General features: G+C 37.0%; 1 protein-coding gene across 2 annotated transcripts in view; it reads right to left on the bottom strand.

Annotated features, from left to right (window-relative positions):
* The window catches only part of LOC129221435 (cytoplasmic dynein 1 intermediate chain 2-like), a 39158-nt gene extending 36034 nt beyond the window's left edge, over nt 1-3124 (bottom strand). For both annotated transcript variants that reach the window (XM_054855920.1, XM_054855921.1), the window contains exons 1-2: nt 2769-3124; nt 1629-1725 (exon numbers count right to left, since the gene is read on the bottom strand). In XM_054855920.1, the coding sequence (XP_054711895.1) occupies nt 1629-1725; nt 2769-2897 (226 nt within the window). In that variant the 5' untranslated portion in view covers nt 2898-3124. The remainder of the gene's footprint in view (nt 1-1628; nt 1726-2768) is intronic.
* Nucleotides 3125-12531: the final 9407 nt, after the last annotated feature.

Raw genomic sequence — 12531 nt, 5'->3', positions numbered from 1 at the left:
GCTTCACCCAATTCTAGTCACATAACGATATATCATATTTTTCCTGTATGGTTGATATGATTGGTTTTCTTTTAATGGAAGCCATCATAAAGAAAAAAACATGAGTTTCAAAAATAAGAAAGACAATGCTAAAGTTCTGTCAGATCCCCCGGCAGGTCAAAATTACCAACTTCACTGATAGCACTCAAGAAAATTCTGATCGAAAATGTAGCAACAGAAAAAGAGAACAAACAGAATAGCACGAAAATTTCGAATTCTGGCCAGCTGCCTAACGTGACAGAGAACAGCAAAACGGGTTTGCCTTCCTTTCTCCTTTTCTGGAATAGAATTGTCCACAAAGGATAAGTGACACAAAGTGACCTCCCCCTTTTCAAATTCTGCTGCGAAGAAAACTTCTATGTTCTTGAGATGACAAAAGAGGTGATTCTTTGTACTTGCTTACAATCAGACGGTGCAATAACATATTTGATTGTTCTGGGACTCGGCAGTATGACCTAATTTTGAAATGGGGTGTGTTTTTGTTTAGAAGAGGAACACTTGAAAGTGGGGAAGAGTACACTCATACCCAGAATTGAGTTTGTGAGAAGGAATTCCAAAATATTCATCTGCACTCGTAGTTTGGAAAGGACGGCTGGCATACAAAAGAAATGTTGGGCGGGGGGTAGGGGGTTTAAAAATGAATGTTCATTAAGAGAATATTTTAGATGATAATAGAAAATGGAAAAAAAAAAGTGAATTAAAACCGATTTTGGTTAACGGAGAGTTTTGTTCAATATAGGTTCGGATAATAGAAGTTTTACTCTACTTTACTTATTCTGAAAATTTCCACCAATACGTCTTAAATTATATTTCATATAATAAATTTAAAGAAAATAGAGTGCCCAATATTGCAGGGGGAAGGGGAGGTTACATTTATCATCTACTACAATTTTTGCATTTAATGGATTTGCAGTTTATATTTGTCTTCCAAATTTTTGTTATGATACAAAAATAGAACTGAGTTGTTTCTGAAAATTATATAAATTTCATATTAACATAAAAAACAATAAAGTTTTTTGGTGGGGGGGGGATTGTTGACATTGGTATTAAGCTTTGGTTACTACGAGTTACCGACCCGTATAAGATCTGTGCTAGAAACTCCACTTCTTATAACAAGAAAATACATGTTTTATTTTTTGTTGACATTTTGCTCTTTAAATTTTGCTTTTTTTCTGGTTTAAACTTACTAGTTCATCAACATATCTTTCGTCTATAACTAAGAACATGTGCAATTCTTACATGTTTTGGGAGAAATAGAGGTCTAATTCTTTGCACCTTCATTGTAAAAACAGATTGGATTGACACTCAGCTAATTGACATTAGTGTTAAAAAATTAGAGATTAAAATAACAGCAACCCTGGACCAGTATCTGTACATCGAAGCATTATTGACACATTGGTTTAAAGAAAAATTATAAACTGATGTAAAAAAATTATAACTGAACGATGTAGGAAGCACACTGGTTTTTCACGATGCATTGCCCAGCCTTACTTGACAACTTTAGCAATGCTGCTTAAAATAAACGTTTTATTCAGAATAATTCTAATAATAATAAGTAGTAAAAGAAATAATAAAATTTTTATACTCACATATTGAAGTAGTCACATTCAAAGATGCTAACAGTTTATCAGTTTCAAACAGTACATCTCTTTCACGTTGTAAGTTAACAGCAACAGATTCATCAGACTAAAAATATAGAATACTTTATTTATCTATTGAGAGAAAACTATTGAATGAAATAGGGATAAACAATAGGTTTAAAAGTTTTTACTCATACGTAAATATGCGACAACATATTATTTTCTTTTTTCACTTTACTTACAAACAAAAATATCATTTAAAAACATAACTCTTTTAAGTTAAGTAGTGATGCATACACAGGGTTTGATACAGACTACCATTGCAGGAGGATTAACTTGAAATGAATGCAGGGTTTTAGGTACGAAAAATTTCTGAAATTGCTTGGGTGTAAATAAAAAGTACCAAATCAACTAGGAATAAGGAACCTGGAAGGGACTTAAATGTTACTAATTAATTTTATAAACAATGGAGAAATTCAAAATGGCACCTTGCTTTTGACTCATGTAAAACTATATAAAACCCAAATATTGAGAAGTTTGTGAGATTTTTAGGGAAATGGGGATGAGTAGGAGAGACATGCCACACCTCAATATTTTGATTGAGGGGACAATATCTTCTTTAGGAAATTTAGCATGCCTTTGAGGCTTTAAATGACAAGATGACAACAGCCAACATTCAAACTAGACTACTATCAAATAAGAAGATATGCTGTATTCATAAAATCTTAGAAAAAAACAGCTCAAATTTGGGGTTTCAGGGATAGACAGATGATGTAAGCCCTGTCCCCATCAATCAGGGCAAAATACTAGATACTATTAGAGAAATACTATTTATATGAGACGAAAGTGACATTCCTAGAAACTTGCCCTTTTGAAGATTTAGAGGAATGACAGCTGTGAAAATAGCAATTATTTCTTACGAATATCATGATGTTTATCTTTTGTAATCACAATTAAAAGCACCATCGCTGAAACAACTACAAAAGAAAAAACACATAAACTACAAAATTAATAAAATTCTATCACATAATGTCTTGCGTGAATAAACCATCAGATTGTTTTTAAAAAAAATCTCTAAAGAACCTGATTTTTATTTTCAACGGCAGAAATCTGCTCAATTTTTGAAATATTCGCAAATAATGATTTTACCTTTTGGGCTTCCTTCTCCCGTTTTCTTCGAGCTTTTTCTTCTCGTAGAAGAGCTAATTTTTGCCTTTTTCGCTCTAATTCCGCCCTGCGATCAGCCATACCATCTTTTTTACCGGAAAGATCCTCCATAAATGTACGAAAACTTTCAAACTATAAAATCACATTTCGTTTCATTAAAATTGCGCACGATAAAGCTAAAATCCCAAAAATTAACCATTACAACTCAAAGTAGGGCTCACCAGCCCTACAGCTCAATTATTTTCCACTCAAATTCACCTGTTGAATGACATTAAGTCATTAAACTGTGCTATGACTCATTGCATAGGAACTGAAAACCAAAAACTTTTTATGACAGGTCTTGCGTGTAAAGGAGGAGGGAGGAGGAGCCGCCGACGAATGCACATGGAAATGAAAGTAAGAGAAGGCTCTTCTCAATCACCAAAAGGGTAAATAAGAAAGCAACGGTCGACCACGTGATCATGTGGCCAGGGAGTAGAAGGGCTTTTTAGCCTCCCTGCATGTGGCTTTTAACATTGTAGACAAGGGATGGAGGGTGAACAATTTACAAAATTTATATCTGTATACATAAATGACTACTTCTGTATACATGTCCGGGGTAAGTTTCAAAACTACTGGACCGGTTTTAGCCATTTTTTCACTATAGATGGCTACATTGGCTTGTCTTAGGATTGGCTTGTCTATAGATGGCTTGTCTTAGGATTTTGAAATTTTTGTACCTTTTACTTCTAATGCTTTCTAATTCTAATAATTAGTTTTATTTCTTCAATTTTGCATTTTTGTATTGAATTTTAAGTGTATCATTTTGAGCTAGTATGGGGGTTATATGCATAATGAAGGAGGTTAAAAGTGGTAAAGGGGACAAGTGGATTTCTTGTGACCTATGTCAGATTTTCTGCTTGTTTAAGGGGAAGGATGAGTCTGAGAAGGATTTCATTTGCACTAACTGTGTTGAACTCTCAGAAATCAGAGTTAGGATGCTTACTTTGGAGGGTGAGTTAGCATTAGGCTGTAGGAGTGTAGATGGAGTAAACTCTTCAGAGGGAAAGGGGGAAGTTAGTAAAAAGGAGGTGGGCATCAGCTGTGTGTTAGATAGTGGGAATATTCCAGAGGTAAAGGAGGAAGTTAGTAAAAAGGAGGTGGGCATTAGCTGTGTGTTAGATAGTGGGAATATTCCAGAGGTAAAGGGGAAAGTTATTGCCGAGGCAACAGACTGGGAAACAAAGGGTATAATTTTGGGAGATTCAATGGTGCGTGAGGTGGGAAACTCAATAGGCAGAGTTAGACGTAAGGTGGCTAGATGTTGTTTGTCAGGGGCTCGGGTGAGAGATGTAAATAGGGTTGCTGAAAAGAAGGGGGTATTTAATAAAGAGGATGTAGTTACTTTGTGGGTGGGAACTAACGATGTAGGCCATAGTAACAACGATGAGTTTACAAAGGAATGGGATTCCCTGTTGGACAAAGCAACCAACTGTTCGGCAAATGTCCAAGTGGTTGGTTTGCTTCCCAGGTATGGAGTGCATAGGAGCTGGTTAAACCAACGGGCTAGGTGTATGAACCTGGTACTCAAGGAAATTTGCGTTAAGCGTAGTATCAGGTTTATTGATGTGTGGAGTAAATGTAAACGCGATTGGATTGCTAGGGATGGCCTGCATCTGAGCTCTACGGGGGTCAAAATGTTTAGTGGTTTGGTTTTAGAGGATTCAGAATCAAAAAACTAAGTTGGAATGGGGGGCATGCTTTAAGGAGTAGAATTCGAATGGGTACTAACTATTGGGATTTTAGTAGAAACGGAAATATGGTGGCTAGTAAGAGAAAAGGTTTTAACAGTTGGGATTCAAATAATCACGCAGCATTAAATAAAGGTAAGATGGGCTTACTTAAGGTTTTTTATACAAATGCTCGTAGTATTAGGAACAAGATGGAAGAATTGAAAAGCATAAACATAGACGAGAGGTTGGATATTATTGGAGTTACCGAGACATGGGCTACCGAAAGTGATGATGATTTATTATCTATTGCTGGGTACAATTTGTTTAGACAAGATAGAGTAGGTAAAAGAGGTGGTGGGGTTTTATTTTATGTCAGAGACTTTTTAACTTGCAATGAATTGGTAATTAATGATAAGCCTAATGAGATTGATATGCTTTGGCTGGAGTTGATGAACAATAAGGGCAATAAACTACGTTTAGGGAACATTTATAGGCCACCCAACTTAAGCCAGGGTCAAGATGAACAGTTGTTTAGTATTATTAGTAACATTTCAAGCAAGGGGTCAGTCATTATAATGGGAGATTTTAATTTTCCAGGAATTGATTGGAATAATTTTTACCATTGTAATAGCAGAGAAGAAGAATTTTTGAAAATAATTGGTGACTTTTTTTTAGATCAAATTGTAACTCAGGGTACTCGACAGGACGTGATTTTGGATCTAGTTTTCTGTGATATGGAAGGTTCTGTTCAGGGGTTATGTGTAGGGGAACACATTGGAGACAGTGACCACAACAGTATTAGGTTTGGGATTAAATTTGACACTCACAAAGTAGAGAATTTTAGGTTTGTGCCCAATTTCAGAAATACTGATTTTGTGGCACTTAGGCAGAGTTTGAAAGCAATTTTTTCTTCGGGATTGGACAATAGCGATGTGAATCTTCTGTGGGAAGAGTTTAAGGAAAAACTAGCGAAAACGGTTGGGGATCATGTTTCTTTTAGGAGAAAGGGTGTCAACACTAAAATTTGGCCAATGTGGTTCTCCAGGGAAACTAAAGACGCTCTAAATTACAAGCAAGCTGCTTTTCATAGGTTTAGAGAAACTGGTCACAGTGCAGATAGGCTCCAATATTGTAAGGCAAGGCGTAAATTTAAGTATTTGGTACGGATTCAGAAAAGAGAGTTGGAGCAAAGACTGGCAGATAACATAAACAGGAATCCTAAGAGGTTTTTTGCATATGCTAATTCGGGGAAAGTTCGAAATAGTCATATTGGGCCACTGGTTGATGAGCACGGAATTTTAATTCAGGACGATAGTGATATTGCTAATGTTCTTAATAACTTTTTTTCGAGTGTTTTTAACGATAACTGTATCTCAACAGTTGACACCAACAAGACACAAGCTATAGTACAGCTTGAGGACTTTGTATTTTCCAGGGATGACGTTTTACTTCATTTGAAAAAAATTAAAGAGACTAAGGCTCCGGGACCTGATAATATTTATCCAAAAATTTTAGTTGAATGTGCGGAGGAATTAGCAGATGTAATCGTAAATATTTTCAATGCTTCTTATAACTCGGGGACAGTGCCAGAGGACTGGAAGCTAGCTAACATTACACCGCTCTTCAAGAAAGGGTCTAAAGGGAGTGCGGGAAATTATAGACCTGTGAGTCTAACTTCGGTGGTTTGCAAAATTTTTGAAACATTGATAAAAATTAAGATAGTAAATTTTCTAGAGACTAATAATCTATTGACTAGTTTTCAGTACGGTTTCAGGAAAGGTAAATCTTGTGCAACTAATTTATTACATTTCTATGACAAAGTTACCATGGCTTTGGACAATAAGAAGCCTGTAGATGTTGTTTACATTGATTTTCAAAAAGCTTTCGATAAGGTACCGCATGTTGCTCTACTTAGCAAATTAGCTGATATTGGAATAGGAGGGAAAACTTTCATTTGGGTAAAAAACTGGCTGACCGGAAGGAAACAAAGGGTAGTTGTAAGAGGAAATTATTCTAATTGGAGTGAGGTTTTAAGTGGGGTTCCTCAAGGATCAGTGTTAGGGCCTGTTTTGTTCATTGTTTTTATGAACGATATTCACAAAAATATTTCTGGGAACATGAATTGTTTTGCTGATGATGTCAAAGTTATGGGGACTGTAGAAAATGAAGAACAAGCAAAACAGCTGCAAGGGGATCTAGATCATATTACGGAGTGGGCTGATAAATGGGGTATGGCTGTTAATGTTGGGAAATGTCAAGTGATTATTAGTACATTTAGGGCATGGAAATAAGCGTACAAGTTATTATTTGCAAGGTTCAGTCATTAGTCAGGCAGACAAAGTTACTGATCTGGGGGTCTTAATAAGTCAGGATTTAAAGTTTAGCCAACAATGCAGCATTGCTAGTTACAAGGCCAATAAGATGCTTGGGTTTATCAATAGATCTATTTCAAACAAATCTAAAGAAGTTCTTCTGCCCTTATATAGAAGTTTGGTAAGACCTCATTTGGAGTATGCTGTTCAGTTTTGGTCTCCTTATCTTAAGAAAGACATTAATGCATTGGAAAGGGTTCAAAGGCGAGCTACAAGGCTAATAAATGGACTTTCTCATTTAGACTACGATTCCAGGCTTAGAAGGCTAAAAATGTATAGTCTTGAGCAAAGAAGAGACCGAGGGGACATGATTCAGTTGTTTAAATTTATTAAAATGAAAGATGTTACGGGGCTGAAGTTTAGCACTGAAAACAGGACAAGGGGTCATTGTTTTAAGCTATTTAAATCTCAGGCTAACATGGATGTTAGGAAAAATTATTATTTTAGCAGGGTAGTGGAACCTTGGAACAGTTTACCGGAAGAGGTGGTAATGAGCAAGGGAGTAGATAGTTTTAAGAGAGCCATTGATCTTCACTGGGGATTGTAAATTGACTAGGACCAGTCTAGCTGGGCCCAGAGCCTGTTGCTGGTCGTCACTTTTGTATTTGTATTTGTATTTGTATTATCAGGAAGTAACATATAGGCTATATTTATTTCTAAAAAATTTAATTTAAAACTGCACCACTGATTTGGGGCCGGGTGGGGGTTGCAGAGTTTTTTTTTTTTTTTTTTGAAGGTACACCACCACTTTTGGGGGACCGAAATCTCTGCAACGACAAAAAGGTGTGCAATTTTGCTCGTTCCTCGTTTGTTTTGTTTAAGGAACTCCCAAAGGTTTGTTGTGCTTAAAGTACTAAAATTTCTAAATCGGGCCCTGATTACACACTATTGTGGGGACTAGCAGACGAAAACTCGATTCTCCGGCGTATGTGTTACCACATAGATTTTTGCGGCTTATAAATTCTTCTTTCTCTGTAAAAATGAGGTCTTTCGAACGTTTTTTAACTTAAAAATGTCGTAAAAGTAACTTTAAAATGTTGTAAATGTAATGATGAACGTTTCTTTATTGGTACGAAATACTGTCTTTGGAATTGTATTTTCCTGATTTTAAACGTCTTGGCTTCTAATGAGAAATATGGTGCTGAAAATTCCATTCTCTTTTATTTATCCCTTTTCTCAGACTTTTTCATGCTGTAATAAGTCTGTTTTTCCGCCCTGAATATTTTATCAAAATACTCGCAGACGAAAAGTTAAAGAGACCATTGCCAAACCGTGAACGGTCTGCAGGTACTGTTTTCGTATTCAGTGCTAGTAGTGGACTACATATGCATAATGAACATGCGTTATTTATACAGATTAGCGTTTGTGCGAAAAGATCAGTAAGATAATTAAAATCTTGAAAAAAAAGATTAAAAAAAATTAACTCTAATTTGAATTCCGAAACTTTGAATTCAAATTATGTTTTTCGCAATCACGAGTTGCGACAAGACTCTACTGGTTAGAGTTATTGTTTCTAGAAATGGCTCCCCCGCCCAAGCATGTCCCTCCTCCTGGGTGCTTACGTGTGTATAGTTGTGTGCGTGTGTGTGTAGGCTTACGTGTGTGCACGTAGGCGTGTGTATGTGTGTAAAGGCGTGCGCGCGTAGGCGACTGTGTATGAGCACGCGTGTGTAGGACATGGACGCCACCACCCAGCAAAAGTGGATTCCGGGGGACAGTGCTCAGGACCAGCCGCGCCGCCGCCGGTGGACGGTGGTGCTGCAGGCCTGGTCCAAGCTGAAAAAGGAACCGGAACATCAAGGACTGTCAAGTGAGAACAATAAGCAATCGTGATTGCTCAAAAAGTAAGTATTTCGAAACAAATTCATCGCTCGTCATTCCTTTACATCATTTCCAGGCTCGTCATTTAAGGGACTCACGGGTGGTAAATTGCTCCCACCCTGTATTTGCAGGGAGGCATGATTTTTGCTGCTTTCCGGTAGAATTTGCATTAACTTCACACACCCTTTTCCATTGAAAAATTCGAAATGACGCGCCTTAACATTTCTGAGAGAAATTTTCAAAGATTTCTTTTTTTAACAAAAAGAGTTCTTAAGCCGAATAAACCACGTTAATGAACTCTGGCCTTCAGAGAACCGGATTTTCGTCGGTTATTGTACCCTCAAAGTGACGTCATGTGAATATAGTCTGTTGGGGGAAAATGACAACTCATGCAGGGGAACCCATCCACCCCTCCACAAGAGCGATGACACCCCCTTCAAATGCTATATCATACCCCCCCCCCCCAGAAGTAGAGCACCCATCCTAAAAAAAGAGATAAATACCCCTCAGAATAAGCCTCTCTAAAAATTTCAATGACACAGTCTGCGTCATTGATTCTCCCATCTCTCCCTTCACGAGCACCCCTGATTTCATCTAAAGTAGAACAAAAAAAGGAAAATTTATGTAATATATCTATTGTCGAAACCCAGAAATTTCCCTTTTCTACCCTTAGAAAGGGCCTGATCTTCCCCATATCCAATTTCGAAATTTGTTTCGAACTAAGTCAATCGGTCTATTTAGGAGCATACCCTCTTTAATATTTGATGAAACAAATTAAAGCAAGTTTTTGGCTAATCACACGTGATGGAAAGAGCACTCACATTCAAAAAAAAAAAAAAAAGAGAACGTTCTCCCAGAACTTGCGCAATTAAAAAAAACACATCTTAACTACTCCGACTAGCAAACCACCGCTCCACGACAGTGAAAGACTAGTCACAGCGGAACACCTTGTCAGGAAGAGAAGGTAACAAGAAGAAGTTTAGCTTAAGAATAGCAGATATACTTTTTTTTTTTTTTTTTGAGCTAATCACGATTTTTTATTGTTCTCAATTGACCGTCTTTGAGGTCTGGTTCCTTTTTCTGCTTGAACCAGGGGCCTCTTCAGCACTTCCGCCCACTGTCCTCTGCAACGCACTGCTCCTCAGGTCCTGAACACTGTCCCCCGGAATCGCTTTTCCTGGGTGGTAGCGGATCCTGGGTTCTAGGGGGTCCTACACGCACGCACGCTCACACACATACACAGTTACACACACGCCTACATGCTACATGCATATGTTACGGTCAATGTGATAAATTGGTGATTGTATATAATTACCGGTGATCATACACAATCACCAATAAACTTGATAAATGTGATCAGTTAGTCAATATTTATCACATTTACCGGTTTATTTATACAATCCCCGACTCGTGATGGGGAATGTTTTAAATTTGTATAATTTTCTAGAGTAACGAGGGTTTAATTCCAAAAAAAAAAAGAAACTAGTATGTTGTGGCTATTACGAAACTTTCTTCTATATTTTTCTTTTTTTTTTTTCTGATTCCTCCCCACGCTTGACGAGGAAGCAGTATTCCCAAAAAAAGCAAAATTACACATGCAAAAACTTGACGACCATCCCAATGTCTGAATTATTACAAAAGCAAAGCAAAGAGCGAAAATTGAAAGTTATTTTAAAAGCCTTGCTTGGATCAATTACAAATATTTTATTCGTTAACAAACATAAGATGGCAACAGTTAAAATTTTTAAATCATTGAGATAATATTTCCGATCATTTCCATACAATTAAAATCACGAGAAATACGTTAACGACAATCTATTACGATTTATCTTTCTTATTGTTGCATTAATAAAACTATTTTTATTCGCAAAAAAAAAAATTAACTCTAATTTGAATTCCGAAACTTTGAATCCAAATTATGTTTTTCGCAATCACGAGTTGCGATAAGACTCTACTGGTTAGAGTTATTGTTTCTAGAAATGGCTCCCCTGCCCAAGCATGTCCCTCCTCCTGGGTGCTTACGTGTATATAGTTGTGTGCGTGTGTGTAGGCTTACGAAGTGTGCACGTAGGCGTGTGTATGTGTGTAAAGGCGTGCGCGCGTAGGCGACTGTGTATGAGCATGCGTGTGTAGGACATGGACGCCACCGCCCAGCAAAAGTGGATTCCGGGGGACAGTGGTCAGGAGCAGCCGCGCCGCCGCCGGTGGACGATGGTGCTGCAGGCCTGGTCCAAGCTGAAAAAGGAACCGGAACATCAAGGACTGTCAAGTGAGAACAATAAGCAATCGTGATTGCTCAACAAGGACTGTCAAGTGAGAACAATAAGCAATCGTGATTGCTCAAAAAAAATCAACACCTCTTGGAGCGATTGGCGTCAAAATTGAACCAAAGCCTGTTTACATATGGATTCACATATATTCCAAATTTCAACCAGAACGTAGCATTACTTCTTGAGATAGGGCACTCAAAATGGAAAAAAAGAACGGACGATTGCGCTACCCCCTTTTCAGCTGTTGACACCAAAATAAAATCAGCTTTTATACCCACTAAGGGCTACTTGCCGATAAATTTTTCTTTCATTCCGTTCAATATTTCTTGAGATACAGCAGTCACAATTGACGACAAAAAACGTTCTATAGCTCAACCCCCGTTTGAGTTATTGACACCAAAATTGAATCAGCACCTGTTCTTTTAATGGCAACATATGGACCAAATTTTGTTTGATTCCTTCAGTTACTTCCTGAGGAATAGCAAGCACGCGTAACTCAAAAAACGTCCCATTGCTCCACCCCCTTGGAGGAATTTGAGCCAAAAAACAATGGGCACAAGTTCACATAGGTGCACATATGTGTACCAAATTTCGTTCGATTTCATGCGGTAGTTTTTGCTGTAGATCGGCCACAAAAAACTGGTCACACACAGACAGACAGACAAACATTTTCCAAAAATAGTCGAAATGGACTCAGCACACCTCAAAACGTTCGAATCCGTCAAAATTCGAAACTTTGCAAGAATCCAATACTTTCTTCTATATATTAGATATAGAAGAAAGTAAAAATATTTTCAACACTAAAATTACTTTTACAGTTAAAACAAGGTTTGATATCTATCAAAGCTGACAAAAATATGTCAATCAAAAAAAGTAATAAAATTGGTTTTCCTTTGCTTTACTTTAATTAAATATCTTAGAACAAAAAAATTAGATAATAATGTAATCGAAAGCGTCACTACGGGAGGGGAAGGATGGAGCGGTCCACTTCAGGTTGCTCCTGATAAATTTCTCCAAATAAAACTTAAATTGCTTAATATATGGAATTTTAAAGAAAATTAGTTACGTTATTGTGGGGGAAATTTATTAAATGCGTTTATAATTTCACTTGTCTCTTAATGTTAATTTTCGATTTACCACAGAAATTGAAATTAATTTCTGACAATTAAATGAACCTCAAGTTTGGATAAACATTCTTTTTTTTGAGCGTTCAAATTGGGGGGGGGGGAGGGGCGTACTACAAATTGCCGCCCCGGTTGACATAATCACCATTAAACCAAGTAACAGGTTCCAATTTACTGCTTTTTTTTTCTCTAAATCGCCGACTCGTAATGGAGCATTTAATAAATTCGGATAATTTTTCTGAATAAGGTCTTAATTCCAAAGAAGGAAAATTTTCTTAAACTTCTCTGAAAATGCTTAGTTAGGAATTAGAAAAACGTCGTGATGGCTGTTAAAAAATACAGTAATATTTCGAACCAAATAAATGAGTAAAAGTAACACTCTTTTACATTATTTTCATTAGATATTTTATAAAACACACTTTATATGCGTACAATATATATTGCAA

This window comes from Uloborus diversus, chromosome 4 (genome assembly GCF_026930045.1).
Source record: "Uloborus diversus isolate 005 chromosome 4, Udiv.v.3.1, whole genome shotgun sequence".
In the NCBI taxonomy this organism is placed as follows: Eukaryota; Metazoa; Arthropoda; class Arachnida; order Araneae; family Uloboridae; genus Uloborus; species Uloborus diversus.
This window is presented reverse-complemented; position numbering and strand designations above follow the sequence as displayed.